We start from the raw sequence: 11345 nt of genomic DNA on the forward strand, positions 1-11345 counted from the left end.
GTCCTCCTGGACCGTAAGGCTCAGCCTCAGTTCACCCAGGCTTAGATGTCTGACAGTGGAGCCTGACCTTGGACAGGGGGCCCACCTGGCCTTGACTTTGCCTCTGGGAAATGAGGAGGTTGGACAGATGCTCTATACTTGGCTGCTCTGCAAATATGTGATTCTCAGCCTCTCCGGAGTCAAAGCCCCTTGAAAACACCGCCCTGCCACGTGAAATAAATCGAACTTTGGGAGAAGATCATCGCACACAGCAGTTCCTTCCTTCCTGCCTTCCTCCTTACGCCATTCTTGTTCATAATACTGCTCCCAGGGAGAACAAATATGAGAGCCAAGAAAACGTCAAACCTTTCCTATCCCTAACGCCACCATTTCTTGGCCAGGCCTCGGCCCTACCTGGTCCCAGACATCTAGCAGGAACACATCATCTTCTTCCAAGTCATCCTGATTGAAGTCAGTGATTTCTGTGGCCAGGAAGCGCCCAGTCTGGTTGGAACATTCAAAGAGCCGGGGGGCGATGACCATGTTTTCCTCCTGCAGTCTGCAGGACGGACAGAAGATCGTGTCGGCAGGAGGAAGGTGTGGGGAGAGGAGAATCAAGGACACAGAACTCTGAGGGACTCCGACATGGAAAGCCCACCTCAAAGGCAAATGCTCTTTCTTCTGATCACACGAAAGCTCCCCCTTCCTCCCAAGAGTCCAAGAGTGTTCCCCGGGAGAAATTCCCACTGCTTCTCCAGTCGGGCATTCCAGTGGCTCTTCTCTAGTCCCCAGGCAGTTCTAACACCTGCCCTCTAAACCTCCCGCTGCTGCTGCTTTTGCTTTTGACCTGGGGTGGGGGGGGGCGGGGCATGGATCTTCTTGAGAAAAACCGTTTGAAAGAGGGTTTATGTCCAGGTCCTGTGTCATCAGCCTTAAGAGCCAGGGCTGGGTGGACTCTGACATCTTCTTCCCCAAAGGCAAACCTATAGTCCTGCCCCTCTCTTTGAGCTACCTCCTATGGCCGTGAATTCCCCATCAGGCCCCGGGCAGATCGTGGTGAGCAGCTCAGACACAGCCCCTGTGCCCAGGAGGGCCTGGGGGCATGGACTGCTCCTTACTCATCTTGTGGCCCCGGGGACCTGGCACACAGGGTCCTCAATCCTTGCCTGTTTCAGGCTCTGAGCCATGAGCATGGAGGTTCTGGAAGGCTCTCCAGCCTCGGAAGGTGAGCTGGAGGCAGAGGGGCCCCATAGTTACCTCCTGGAGCTGGCGTAGGGGGCCTTCCCACCCAGGGCTATCCAGAACTGGGCTGGCTCCTGCCCTTCCACTACCACTTGCTTCTCCGTCCGAGAGATTGTGTCAGCAACCATCTTGGCCATCTGCCGCTCGTCCCCGCTACAGCCCTGGGAAAAGGAAGGGAGTCTAATATGCGGGGGGGAGACCACCTCTAGTGCCATGCTGACCCCCACCCTTCCGCCACAGTCACTGGCCCAGAGGTCCTGGGTCTGAGAGAGCTTTCCTGGATCAGGACACCAGACACATGGCTGATGCAGTGACAGTTGTCCCATCCTCCCCTCTGTCCTTGACACTCCAAAGAACGGCAGAGGAGACAAGAGAGTCTGCACTCTCCTTACAAGGCAGGAGGACTACAAGAGGCTGAGGGTCTTCATTACAGAGATAGATGGGGAGGCAGCGACAGACAGGCACAAGGACAGTGAAAGAGAGCCTGAGATATAAAGACAGACCAACAGCGGGACAGACAGGAGAGGCCGGAGACAAACGGAATGAGGGAGACTGACTCAGACACAAAGGCGGAGAATCTGAGGATGGCCAGACCCAGAGTTGTGGAGGAGGGGATAGGGCCAGAGTCAGCTGGGGAACAAGGAAGCAGGGCCTGTTCAGCCAGAGGCTCCTGCCCTGTCCTCGATCTGCTCTGAGGCCAGGGGACCTGCACATACCTTCCCATACCACAGGTAGCAGCAGGACTGAGTCTTGAGGATGAAGACGTCATTGGAGTTGAGGGAGGCGGCCTGGGCTGGGACCTCGAAAGCCTTGGTGTTGTTGGTGCTGGTCCCCCGCACCTGGAACAGCCGTGTGGGGGGCACAGGCTCCATGTCGTTGGCCCGGGAGGTGCCTCCCTGCAGGGTATGAGGAGAAAGCGGGAATAACTTAATGAAGATGAGGGGAGATTCGAGGGGCACTGACAACCAGAGAGGAAGAGGTTGGGGCAGGGTCAGCCTGCTCTTCCAGGTCTGCTGATACATCACCATCGGATGAATCTTTCCCAAACATTGCTTTGGTCAGGGCACTCCCCCGCTCAAAAACCTTCAGTGGTTCCCACTGCTTATAGATTAGAACCCAGCTCTGCAGGGGAGCCTTTGAAGGCCCCATGTGACACAGGTGCAAACTGCCTTTCCAGACTTATTCTGCTCTCTCCAATCCTTCCAGTTTATCTTGGCCAGTTTATCTTCTTACTGTTCCCCATGGATCTCTCCCTCTGGGCCTTTGTCCTTGCTGTGTCCCCTGCATTGTATGCCTTCATAATACCTCTGCTGAGCTCTTCAACCAACCCCAATGTCAAGACCTTCTCCAAACCCCCTTTCCACCGTGAACACTATGCCCATTCCCAGGTTACTGTATTCACGCTCTCCTTTGAACTCAACTTATATTACTTGCATTTAACAACACGGTGCTTTGAGCTGTTAGTTCGTTGCTCTCCCAACAAGATGGTAAACAGTATTAGCATTGCATTCTTCTTTCCCCTTAGTGCTTTGCCAGAAGCTTTGTATTTAGTAGGTGCTCAATAAACAGATTGTTGCTTAAATGAATTCAGGAGATGTCTACTTCATTATGTTGGAAGGCACCCATGCGGTTTGGACAAATCTCACCAAAATAACTTCCTTTTTCATGCAGAGGACCCGAAGAGTTGGGGAGTAAAGAAACAGCACTTGCACATGCTAAGTGCTAATTACATGCACTTTTTAAAGTAGCGAATGCTTAGTTCTATTATGAGTCCCACATAGGCGATGGAGTCTCAAACAGTCCTCTCTCACAGAGGATGGGCTTCACCCGCAGCCCCGCCCCCACCTGACCTCCCCTCTGTCACCTGCTGCATACCCACCCCACCTCGGTGGCGGGTACTGCCGGGCACCTCAGTCCAGCAGCCATACCTGGTAGACCACCATGCGTCCCTTGAAGATGGACATGAGGTGAGGTGGCTCCTTGCCCATCGGGACCCGGATCTGGACCGGTTCATTATTGTACTTCTGGTCCAAGATGACAGCTTGATAGGCTGAGGCTGTGATTTCATCCTGGCTGGCCTGGCTACCCTGGGGATGAGCAGGGTGGAAGGGGTAGGATGGAGTCAGCCCCCAATTCTGGCCTCGTCTCTGGCCTCAGTGATGACTCCATCCCTAATTCTGATCTGGCCCCAAACCCAACTGTCTTCCCCACCAAACCCCACCCCAGACACAGCCAAAACCCCACCTGAACTAGAACTCAGTTTGATCCCAGCCCCACACCAAATTCTTTCCCAGCCCCAGCCCAGCCCTGACCCACCTGCAACTCAACCTTGACCCCAACCTTGACTCCTCTCCTCCTTTCTTGGGGGAAATACCATGGCACCATTTATCCCCGCACCCGAGCATCTTTCTGCTCTCTAACATCTGGACACAGGAACCCAGGCAGAGCCGATGAAGGGAAAGTACAGGAGGCCATGGAAATGGGAAAGGAGACTCAGAAAACCAAAAGGGAAAAGGGTTGTGAATTCAGGTGCTCAGTGTCAGTGGGATCTCACAGCCAAAACAGTCCCCAGACGGAAGAGGAGTGAGCTCCCCATCACCAGAGGTAGTCAACTCAAGGGGATTGGCCACTTGGCAAGGGTATAGTGGAGCAGAAGCTGAGCTGAATGTGCTCTGGACAGGGTGGGCGGGGCCTGACCTGCCAGATGTAGAGCAGGTAGTGCGGCTTCTCGCCAATGAGGTAGGTGTAGAGCAGCAGGTAGCAGTCACCCCCGTAGAAGTGGCCCAGCCACTTGGAAGCCACAGGCACCAGCTCTAAGTCCTCAATGCGCCACACCTGGGGCCAGTATCAGGCTAGTGTGAGGTCCAGGAAAACCTCCACCAACCCCTCCCATCCATCCCAGGCTTCCCTTCCCTCACCATACCTGCACCTCCCCACTCCCATCATCTACCATCTTCTGCTGGGCAGCCACCTGAGGCTGGACATGCATGGATGTGGCATCAAACTTCACTTGCTCCACCTTGGCTGGAGTGAGGGGAAATCATGACACCAACGGTCACCAGCTGAGGTCCCCCAGGTCCTCACAAACAGCCCTGAATGGTAGCTATAATTCTTAGACTCATTTTACAGATATCGAAACTGAGGCCAGAGAGATTCAGTAGCTAACTCAAGGTCACACATGGCAGAGTTCTAATACAGAACCATCTCTCCCTGCCCCTGAGACTCATGCTTCACCAGGGCCCCCAGGGAAGCCGGGAGAGAGGCAACCCTTGTATATTCCCCCAGGTTCCTGGCACTGAGATCGCCCTCAGCCAATATTATCTGGTAAGACTGAGCTGTTTGGTTTCCGGGGAGACCCAACCCCATTTCAAATGAAAGGCAGGTCATTCTTAGCTCCCATTTGTGACGACTCGAGTTTATCCATGTCCCCTCATGTCCTCACCCCACCTGGGGAGCAGGGGCCAAGGTTAAAGTGCTCGTGGAAGAGGCTGGGGAGGTTGAGTGCTCTCTTGGCCCCACTCCTGTCTCCCAGCCCACCCTGCTTCACCCGGCCCTCACCCACGGAGCCCACAGAGTAGGTTTTGCCCAGGCCTGAGGTCTGGTTGGGCACTGTCCACTTCTGAAAGAGCTGCTGGAAGACGACGGACTCAGATCCATCATTCTGCACCTCTATTTGTGTGCTCGCGGGGTACTGCTTGGCTTTGATAAAGTTCTGGAAAGAGAAGGGGATGGCTGGGGCCATGTCCCACCCTTAGCCTCCACCCGCCAGAGCAAGCCAAAGCCTGGCTCTAACCCCAACCAGACCCAACCATAAGCCTATCCCTGGTCCCAAGCCAAAACCAGAACAAACTCCAGTCCCGAAGTTGACCCCCAAACCTAATCCTGCTCTTGCCCAAACCCCAAGGCCAAACCAGACCTTAAACTTGACACTGCCCCAAACCTACCTCTGACCCCCACCCCGAGGCCAAATCTGACTCCAAACTTGACCCCACCTCGATTCTAACCCATATCCTCAACTCCCATCTCCAACCTTGAACCCAGCCTCCAATCCAGTGCTGACCCCTAGCCAGTTAGGGTTATTGACTTCAGCCAAATAATGACCCCAAGTTCTGACTTGGCCAGGCTCCATGCTCACCCCAGCCCCTCTGTGAGAGAGCCGCCTCCATTTCTCCTTCCCTTCTTTGAACCCAGCTTGAGGTGGGAGTCCATATCCTGAGGAGGCCCCCCCAGGTGTCTGGTGGTTGGCTCCCTGGCATGCAGAGAACCCCCAAGATGGCTACCGAACCGACTTTGAGACCCCCCAGCTGGGTCGAGTCCAGAGCCTTCCCTGGCCTCTGCACCCCTGTCCGAGCCTGCTTCCCTTGCCCTGCTGGAGTCAGCTTCTCCCCCCTCTCCTCACAGTCCTCCTCCTCCCCCGACCCCCATGCCCACCTGTGCGTGGCTCATGGCTCCCTTCCTCTCCTGGGCACTGGCATTCTTGCCCTTCCACACGTAGATCTTCAGGCCCCCCTGGTCCAGGATGTAACAGTCCTAGAGGTGGAGAGAAAGACCCTGAGGGAGAGCCTGACGGTGTGGCGGAGCTGGGCCGGGGAGCTCCGGGCACAGAAGTCTTCCCTCCCACACTGGCCTGGGCCCCTGGTGCTGCTCCTGCTTGAGGGTATGTGAGCACAGTGCAGGGGGCTCAGAGCTGTGGCTGGGGGCCTCCAGACCCTCTCACCTCGTGACTGAGCATGTCCTGTGTGAGTGGCCGTGTGGCAATTTCTCTGACCACCAGGTTTCCCTCTGAATCAGACACGCTGCAGGACAAAGATATGGCATAGACCAGGAGGGGTCCCATGCCCCTCAGTCCCAGTGAAGTCCCCCAGCACCCAAGAGGGGCCCAGCCGGGTACTCACTGGTACAACTTGAGGGCGGCCTTGAGCGCAGGCTCCACCACGGTGTCAGGCACGGCTGCCTTCAGCTCCCTCCGCTTGCCCAGCACGTGGTTCATGACCTCCATCAGCTGTGGGGACGCCTTCTCATCCTCCCCATCCACGACAGCCACATAGGTCCGCCCGCCCCGCTCCTGGTCTCGGATCTCCTTGGCCAGAGTCATGCTCTGCAGGGAGGCCCCGAGTGACCCATGAAGGCTGGCAAGGGACAGGGCGGCCTCCACCACCCCAAACCATGCCAGGAGATCCCAGCCCACCCTGCAGCAGTCCCGATGGGTGAGGCACCTCCCTGCTCCTCCTCTTTGAGGGGGACCAGGCTTTTAAGGTGCGTGTGAGGAAACCAGGTGAAAACCCACTGGGAAAGCAGGTTTCCTCACTGGCAAGAGGGTGTTTCTGATGGACTTCGTGGGCTTTCGGTTTCAGCATTGTCTGAAATTTGTGATTTTACTTTGCAGTTTTGTTCAAAAGCTAAGCCCTGAAGGTTACAGTACTTAGCCTCTTTGTTCCGAAGCATGCCTGAACCCATGCAGATACACACACACACACACACACACACACACACACACACAGCCTCATGTGTGCTTACACACATATGCACAAGCACATACACACCCACACGTGTCCAGGCAGCCATCTCTCATGTCCTCACACAGACACACCCCCCCCAGAATGAACAGTCCACATGTGCTCACACACACATAGACGCACATGCAGCACACTTGTCATGTGCTCACACACAGGTGCACACACCCTGGCTCACCCTCCTCTGCCCAACGTCTACTATTCTGTTACTGGCATTTGGGTCGCAGGCCCCCTCTCTCTCCGCTCCCTCCCAGGCGATCTCACCCAATCCCAGAGCTTTTATGCTCAGGCCCATATCTCTGTCTCCAGCCCAGCTCTCCACTCTCATCTCGTTTATCCAACGTGCATGATAGCCCCATTTTAAGATGTCCAAAACAGAACTCTAGATTTTCTCCCCAAATTTGTTGTTTCCTGATCTCTCCCATCTCAGGAACAGGGGATCCATTCATCCCCATAATTGCTGAAGCACTACGCTCTGAGTTCTGCCTGGCCCCTGTCTCTTCACCCTTCATCCAACACACAAGGCCAGTGGATTCCACTTCCCGGTTCTCACGTGGTGAACAGAGAGCTCCCTGAGTCCTCCTAGCCCTTCTTCCCTCTTTCGTCACTCAGAAGTCAGAGTGACCTTCAATAGCCTCCCAGGCACTGAGAACAAATCCTAACCCTCTTACACGGCCTTCTGACCACGTAATATGCCCTATGAGACCTGCCCGCCTCCTCTCCACGCTCCCTGAAATCCACATCTCATGCTCTGGCATCTCCCTACCAGCCCGGCCATTTCTCTCCTGCTTTAAGGCCTTCTCCTTCCACCTCCACCCCGTCCCAGAAGCCTTCCCAGAACCCACAGAACTGCACTCCCCACCCCTCGCTTATCAGTTATCCGCTTTATGTTTGTGCCCCCCACCCCCCGCCACCACTGGACAGCCAGCTGGAGGCCAGAGCCAGGGCAGGGCTCTGCCCACTTCATTCACTGCTGGATTTCCAATGCTTGGCACCAGGTGTGCCACACAACAGACTCATGAAATCTCAGTAGATTAGCCACAAATATGCCCACGCCAACTCCAATGTGCATACCTCTCCCCATACACATGGAGACTCAGACCCACCTGCAAACACCTGCCCCGGGCAGTCAGGGGAGAGAGGCCTTGGGGATATGACAGCTGGCTTGGGGTGGCATTAGTCTGGCAAGTCTGACTGTTGGGGAGAGCAGGTGCTGCTGTGCAGGAGCAGGTGGGGCAGGCTGGGACTTGGGGGAGGGGCGCTGCATGGGCAGAGTTTACCCTGAGTCTCTCCATGCGGTTACTCTCTGGCCCGTTCCACTGGATGATAAGCTTCCCGAGGTCCAGGAGGAAAACATCCCCACGGTTGAAGCTCCTCCAGGACATTTCCACCTGGAGAGCCATGGGGGAGGTGCAGACCCCACTCAGACCCCGTCCACCATCCATCATCTCTTCCCGCCCCTCCCCACCCCTCACCCCACCTGGGCCTCTGCCCTACACCCAGACTGAGAAGGGACAGGAGGCCATGCCCTAGAGCCCTGTTCAATGCCCACCTCTCTGGCCACCACATTCCTCTTTCCCTTGACGTGCAGTAGCCGCTGAACCTCACTGGAGTTGGTCTCCACGTGCTTCATGCCAGAAGCCACACCTCCTTTCTGGATCCTGAGAAACGAGGTGAGCCAAGCTGAGAGAATGAGCTGGGAGGTGTGACTGGACTCTGCCCTTCCAGATCCGGGGTACCTGGCTATCACTGGGGCCATCTGAGGGCTAGGGCTGGGACTAGCGTGAGGTCCATGAGGTACCTCAGGTGCAAACTTCAAGGAGATAGTCACTCGCAGAGTCATTCAAGTGCAAGGTCAGTCTATTGCCCACATTTGCATGACCCTGGCAATGTGGTAATGTGGTAACGTGGAAGGAAAAGAGGTAAGATACCATGCACTGAATTGCGTTCCCTCCCAAACTCATATGCTGAAGCTCTACCCCGCCAATGTGATAATATTGGAGGCGGGGCCTTTGGGAGGTAATAGATTTAGATGAGGTCAGGGGGGTGAAACCCCCGCGATGGGATTAGTGCTCTCATAAGAAGAGATAGATACCAGAGAGCTTGCTTACTCTCTCTACCATGCGAAGACACAGTGAGAAAGTGGCTGTCTGCAAGCCAGCAAGAGAGCCCCTCGCCAGCAATCAAATAAGTTGGCACCTTGATCTCAGACTTGCCAACCTCCAGAATTATGAGAAAATTAATTTCTGTTGTTTAAGCCACACAGTCTATTCTTTATTTTTTGTATTTTCTGCATTTTTTTCTATGGCATCCCGAACAGACTGGGACAGGAGAGGTGCCAGTGCAAATGGATGCTGCTCTAAGTATGGGAAGAATGGGAGGAAGACAAAGTGGGGGGGAGACGGGGGACTGTGGCTACCTGGAGAGCTCCCGGCCTATCCTACAGATCAGTAGCAACTTGGCTCCTAGCTGTGTGTTTCCATGGGCATAGCCCAGAGGCTAGAACTTCACGCTTTTCAAGAAGAGCAAGAAATCTGGGCTTTTAGTGTGAAAGGAGAAAGGAGCAGTCATTCGCCCAGTGGTCAGAGGGGAGACTTCCTGTGATGCCCTGGAGGGCCTCCTTCGGCACTCCAGGGCATCCAGATGGAATTGACTCACAAAAATTCACGGTACACAGAGTTATAGAATTTTAGAACAGCCTTTGGGGAGCCAACGACAACATTTAGAGGGATGAAAGAACAAGGCAGACGCAGAAATGGGGGTGGGAGAGCAGAAAGATGAACACGAATGAGCCTCGTGGCCGCCCCGTACAAGCTCTGACTCCTTTCCCAGCTTCGGCTCTGCACTCTCAGTCTGGGGTGTCCCTCCCCTGCCCTGGTCCCACACCCCAGTCTACAGCACGCCCCTCCATACACAAGGCCCTGCTTGAAGTAGCCTCGGAAGGCCTCGCTCTCATTGCCCTGGACCTCACGGTGCTGGACGGCCCGGCCCTTCAGGAAGTCGTCCATCTGTGTGGTGTAGATGGCAGCTGCCCCTTGCTCATCCTGAGACGAGGCCTGGCCAATCCAGTAGTGGATGTCATAGGACAGGTTGCTGCCTGTCTTGTGGACCTAGGGAGAGGGATTTCCAATGTACCTGAGGCCCTGGGCTCCCATAGCCCTCTCCCACCTTCCTGCTTTGCATGGTCTCCCATGCACCTGGGGCCTGGGTCACAGATGAGCCCAGAGTGGTGGCCCCAGCTGCTCAGAAGGTGTCCCATGACTATAAATCCACCGAAGGTGGACTTAGCTGGGAGCTCAGTGACCCAAAGGCAGGGAGAGCCTCTTACATGTCTGATCCTACAGAGCTGCTACTGAGCTGGGCACCTGGGCACACACGGTAAGGACTGTCTTTGGGTGAAGCCAGTCCAGCTCTTCCCACTGCCCCAGACTCAAGTTTCCTCCCTGACACCACAGTGGGCTTTGTTCTTTGCTCAGCCCCCTCCCTGCCCACCCCTCACTCACAGCCAGGACTACGTAGCAGTCACCATCGTAGAAGCTGCCAAAGGTGCCAGGAGGAACAGGCACCATCTGCATAGCCTAGGGAGAGAAGGGGCATCAAAGGGGCTGCCCTGGACCACCCACGACCTGCACTTCCATCCTTAACCACAGTGAGACTTGGAGAGGCAGAGAGCCCGGAAGAAGAGGGCGTGACAAAGCTGACAAGGAGAAGGAGTGTGAGGAGCGGGGTAGGTAAAGGAGCATGAGGAAGAGGCTGATGCCCGAGGAGAGGGGAGGAGTCTCTTGGGGACAGTAACCAGGGGCTCCCACGCCAGCAAGGCAGGATTGGAGGGACAATAAGAGTAATCCCAGGCCTCGTTCTCCCCTCAGTCCTCCCCCACCCCCCATGCCCAGGCAGGCCTCACCTCGATCCTCCATATCTGCACCCCGGGGGTGGTGACGTTGAGAGAGCCTTTGACTTGGGCGCTCAGTTTGGTCATGGCGATGAGCCTAGGGGGGAAGTGGTTGGGAGCAAGGACTGAGGAGCTTGGGAGCACCCTGGGGTTCAGGTACTGCTCTTCCAGTCCAGCCTTGAGAGCTCTCAACAGTGCCTGGAGGCCAGAATCCCCTGAGGGGAGGAGAGGGGGATTGGTTCCCCACCCTAGGCCCTGATGGGCCAAGGGCGGAGACCCAGCTGATCTTGCCACTTTCTTCCTCAAACACCCACCCTGACTCCCCCTCACCTTCTGGATAGAGCCTTCTCTCCTTAGCCTGTCACTCAAGGAGCTTCTTTAGCCCCTAACAATTTTTCTTTTTGAAAATTTTTATCAAAGCTATGCTTGCTTAAAAAAAAAATCAGAGTTTTTTTGGGTTTTGGTTTTTTTTTTTAAGGAAAGCAAAAATAATAAGGGCTGAAAAGTGTATGCACCCGAAAGAATGGGAAAAGCAGGTGTTCAAACAAACACTTGTACATGAAGTTCATAGCCGCCTTATTCACAATAACCCAAAAGGTGGAAACAATCCAAATGTCCATCAACAGATGAATAGAAGAACAAAAGTTTGTATATTCACACAATAGAGTATTATTCGGCCATAAAAAGTACTGATACATGCTACGACGTGGATGAACCTT

The 11345-nt window shown here is 55.1% G+C and overlaps 1 protein-coding gene across 1 annotated transcript in view; it reads right to left on the minus strand.

The window, feature by feature from the left end:
- VIL1 (villin 1) overlaps nucleotides 1-11345 on the minus strand; it is a 26474-nt gene that overhangs the window by 5238 nt on the left and 9891 nt on the right. The window contains exons 4-18 of the mRNA XM_023529722.1: nucleotides 10639-10723; nucleotides 10238-10312; nucleotides 9648-9844; nucleotides 8287-8395; nucleotides 8015-8125; nucleotides 6117-6319; nucleotides 5939-6017; nucleotides 5653-5751; nucleotides 4780-4933; nucleotides 4145-4245; nucleotides 3919-4056; nucleotides 3150-3308; nucleotides 1938-2117; nucleotides 1237-1382; nucleotides 394-538 (exon numbers count right to left, since the gene is read on the minus strand). Of these exons, the coding sequence (XP_023385490.1) occupies nucleotides 394-538; nucleotides 1237-1382; nucleotides 1938-2117; nucleotides 3150-3308; nucleotides 3919-4056; nucleotides 4145-4245; nucleotides 4780-4933; nucleotides 5653-5751; nucleotides 5939-6017; nucleotides 6117-6319; nucleotides 8015-8125; nucleotides 8287-8395; nucleotides 9648-9844; nucleotides 10238-10312; nucleotides 10639-10713 (1971 nt within the window). The 5' untranslated portion in view covers nucleotides 10714-10723. The remainder of the gene's footprint in view (nucleotides 1-393; nucleotides 539-1236; nucleotides 1383-1937; nucleotides 2118-3149; nucleotides 3309-3918; nucleotides 4057-4144; nucleotides 4246-4779; nucleotides 4934-5652; nucleotides 5752-5938; nucleotides 6018-6116; nucleotides 6320-8014; nucleotides 8126-8286; nucleotides 8396-9647; nucleotides 9845-10237; nucleotides 10313-10638; nucleotides 10724-11345) is intronic.

This window comes from Pteropus vampyrus, unplaced genomic scaffold (genome assembly GCF_000151845.1).
Source record: "Pteropus vampyrus isolate Shadow unplaced genomic scaffold, Pvam_2.0 Scaffold42, whole genome shotgun sequence".
Classification (NCBI taxonomy): Eukaryota; Metazoa; Chordata; class Mammalia; order Chiroptera; family Pteropodidae; genus Pteropus; species Pteropus vampyrus.